This window comes from Galeopterus variegatus, unplaced genomic scaffold (assembly GCF_000696425.1).
Source record: "Galeopterus variegatus unplaced genomic scaffold, G_variegatus-3.0.2 Scaffold9047, whole genome shotgun sequence".
NCBI lineage: Eukaryota > Metazoa > Chordata > Mammalia > Dermoptera > Cynocephalidae > Galeopterus > Galeopterus variegatus.
Window position 1 is genome coordinate 50,807 of NW_007735158.1, and position 4,041 is coordinate 54,847.

General features: G+C 46.4%; 1 protein-coding gene across 1 annotated transcript in view; it reads right to left on the reverse strand.

Annotated features, from left to right (window-relative positions):
* The window catches only part of RAB1A (RAB1A, member RAS oncogene family), a 35,108-nt gene extending 34,756 nt beyond the window's left edge, over positions 1-352 (reverse strand). Inside the window, exon 1 of the mRNA XM_008593364.1 lies at positions 112-352. Coding sequence (XP_008591586.1) covers positions 112-134 — 23 coding nt within the window. The 5' untranslated portion in view covers positions 135-352. The remainder of the gene's footprint in view (positions 1-111) is intronic.
* Positions 353-4,041: the final 3,689 nt, after the last annotated feature.

Sequence of the window (4,041 nt, forward strand, 5' to 3'; positions counted from 1 at the left end):
CTCCCCCTCGCCTCGCCCAGGCCACCGCCCCCACCCCCGCCCTCCTCGCCCCCTTTACGCTTCCCCAAGCTGGCCCACGGACCCAGCCGCCCGGTGCTCTCCTGCACTCACTATTCGGGATTCATGCTGGACATGTCACTGCAGCTGCCGCCGCCGCCACCGCCGCCCTTGCTGCCGCAGCCGCCGCCCTGACTCTCCACGCCACGGATAATTGAAGGAAAGGAATGAGAAAGGCTGTTCCGGGAAAGCAAACGTCTTCCCCCACTCCGTCCCCTCAGAACACAATCAGCAGCCGCCGCCACTCAGCGATCGCTTCCACCCAAGATGGCCGCCGGCAAACCAGGAAATAGGGAAGCCTCAGACCGAGGGCCTTTACACGGCCCGGAGGGCGGCCGCACCGCCTGGCATGCCGGGAAGGAGAGTCGCGAGCGCCGCTATGCGCGCGGACGGTGGACGGTGCGGCGCGGCGGCCGGGACTCAGCTTCCCGCCAAGCCCCGCGCCTCCGGTGCATGCGTCCTGGAGGGGCTGTCGCCCGCCCCATTCCTCACTCCCTCAGCGCCCCCCTCCGCCCCTCCCGGCTCCCCTCCCCGCTGACTCGCTGGCTAGGACTTCGTCCCGACTCCCCCTAGCGGATTGGCTAAGGCCGTGCGGCCCTGGTGATGTCATCAGTGAGACGTGGCAGCCGGGCGAGTCAGCGCCCCACGGGGGAGGGGGAGGGGAAGGAGGAGGGCGGGGCAGAGGGCGGTGCCGGCCGCCCATGGAGGATGGTGTTAGGGGGAGAGCAGGTGACTGAGGGGTGAAGAGGGAGAGCTCGGAATAGGAGGGACGGCCGGAGTGCGAGGTCGGGGAGGGACTGGGACTGGGGGACACGCCTGGTGGACCCTGCCTCCTGGGCGGCCTATCGGAGGACGTCCGCTCTAAGAAGGGAAGTCGAGGAGTCTCTGGCGAAGACGCCACGGAGCCGTTCTTTCAGTTCACTAAGGTCACTCACGCAACCCCACCTGGCTTCAGTCATCGTCCAGTGTTAGGTGGCCGCACTTCCATTTTCCTTTTTGATTTCTTACCATTCCCATTCCAGTCCTCCTCTTATCATCCCAGCCTGGATACTGCGGTAGCTTCCAAATGGACTCTCTGCCTCCATCCCTTCTCCCCAGCCCATTTTTACACACAACCAGATTTATCTTTCCGGAAACAGCGCCTGCATCTGACCTCACAAACCCAACGACTCCACATTCCGTGGATGGGACACAGCCCAGAGTCAGCCTAAAATTCCAGTCTTCCTGCTCTGGTCCCAGCCTTCAAGTTGAATCGTACTGTCTTATTTTTTTACTTGTTACTTAATTCTGAACTGTTCTGCAAGACTGGAAAGTAGTAAACGATAAAAACGTGCAGTTCATCTCTATGTAATGCCTACAAACTCCGGTAGTAATATTAACAGTTAAAAAAAAAACCCAAAACCTTATGGTTTTAACAGCTTTTTAAAATCAACTCAGGAATTTAAATCTCCACTAAACTTTAACACATTATCTTGAATTATTTAGTTACAAAGGGCATAGTATAATACATTGACCAAAGTTTATCTTCCAACTTGTTCTAAGAAGCAAAACTATCTCCTGAGACTGATTGCAAAATCACTTTAAATTCCTGTGACACCAAAAATACAGAAAGAAGGCAGTTCTCATTTCTACCCATATACTAAACTACGTCCTTTAACCCCCAGATTCAACCATGTGCCTTGGTTGACAACCTCATTAAAGAGTATATAAGAGTTCCTTCACAATATGTTGGTTTTTAAAATGAACCTGGTCACCACCCCAAGAGAAGGACCCTTAATGGATCAATAAAAGACATCAAAAGTGTTTATTATACTAAACGCTAAAGCTCATGATCCTTCCTCCTTACTGTGATTTCACAGAATAAAAACTCAGAAAAGTGCCCAAGAACTCATCCTGAGCCAAAAATACAATTTTTAATCTGTCTCTCCCCTTGGAGGTACACTCCCAAACTTAACTATTTCTTTCCCGATAAAGAATTACTTCCAAATAACTCTTAACCTAAATGAGAGGATAGTTGTGAGAATTAAATAAAATAACATAAAACATATAGTATAATGACTTTAGGGCACTTGGTAGATGTTACTTTCCTCCTTCTCTCAAATTCCCTGGAAGTTTTAAGTGTACCTGCTGTATACCAAGAACAGAAAGTCTCATATTTTAGTTCTGGTGTTGTAATGTGCAAGGGGATCAGAAGTAGCTTAGCTTGGGTGTGGTAGGTGGGTGTTTCCTATGCCCTGCTGCAACTTATATATCATTTACATTAAGACCTCCTTCCCAAGCCTAAAGTATCTAAAAATCATATTAAAAAGTTTTGCTGATTCAAACTTTTATAAGTTTCATGTTTAGGTATTTAGGAGTACCTATTTCTATAGTTCTGATTAATAACTCGATAACTCATTAAACTAGCCTGAGCCATGTTGGCTGTCCTATTGTTGAGTCTCCTAGGGCTATTTGTCCATTTGTTCTTTGGCTCCTTTGTTTATTCATTCATTCCATCCTTTCTTCTTCCCTTCCTTCCTTTTCCTTTTCCTCTCTCTTTTTCCTTTCATATGACTTGACATATAATAAATGTGCTCAGAACTTGTGCTTGGAACAATGAGGAACATAAAGATGAAGAGTTATAGCTCTGTCTTCGAGGAGATTACAGTCCAGTGGAAGAGAGATGAGAACACAGACAAGGTCTGTGGAAGAAAATGCAAATATAGATTAAAATAATATGAGCTATGTCGGGACAGAAATCAGATCAGTGATTTCTAGGAAGCAGGAATGGGACTAGGGAATTGTTTACAAAGAGACACAAGGGAACTTTTGGGTTTGATGGAAATATCCTATACCTTTCTTGTGATGGTTAATTACTCAACTGTATATGCTTGTCAAAACTCATAGAACTGTACACCTAAAAGGGGTAACTTAACTGTATGTAAATTATACCTCAATTATGAACCTGACATTTGAAAAATGATATGAGGTGAAATGTTGATAACCAAGGTCAAAGGTTTGGATCCCCATACTGGCCAACTGCCCCCCCCCAAAAAAAAGGCAAAATAACAAATAAATAAATAAATAATGATATGGGTGGTAGTACAGAGGAAGGAAGCCATTCCAACTCAAACAATTGGGGATGCTTTCATGAAGGAAGTGATATTTGAGTTAGGTCTTTGAAAAAGAATAAAATTTTGATCATTGGCAGAAATGGGAGAGGGAGCCATTCATCCCAGAATGACAAAAGAATATGAACAAAACCATAGAACTATGAAAATGCACATGTGTTTAAGGAATAGTGAGCACAAGTGCCATGGGGGATGAGGTGGGAAAAGTTTAGGTTAAGGTGAGATCACTAGAGCACCAAATGCCTGCTAAGGAGTTTAGACTCTATTCAGCAGGCAGTGGAGAGACAAGAAAAATAATAAGGACTGTGAGGGGATCAGCTCAGTGTTTTATTTTTTTATTTTTTATTTTTATTTTTTTTGTAGATGACCAGTAAGGGGATCTTAACCCTTGGCTTGGTGTTGTCAGCACCACACTCTCCCAAGTGAGCCATGGGCTGGCCAAGCTCAGTGTTTTAGAAGAAGCACTTTGGAACTATGTGGAGACTGAAGGTAGGGAGATTAATTAAGGTGTAATTACTTTCATTTAGGCAAGAGATAATGTGTCCTGACCTAGGGCAACTGCATCAAGAATGGAAAGGAGGGGAGATTCCATAGAGAAGATAACCATCTGAAGGTGTGGAGGGACAGGGAGGAGCTAAACATAACCCAGTTTACCTGCCAGCAAGGGAACCAAAGCCCTAGCAAAGTCAGAGAACAGAGAAGGGGCTTGGAGTGGGGTGTAGAAGGAGGAAGACAGTCAGTGCCGTGTGGTTACAGGTCAGACTTAGAGCTGCTCTGGTTTGGAAGTATTAGAACTATCAGAAATTGTTCCCCTTCTAGTTCACCACCACACGACCACCCTTACAAGAAATTCTCAAGGGAGTACTGGGATTGG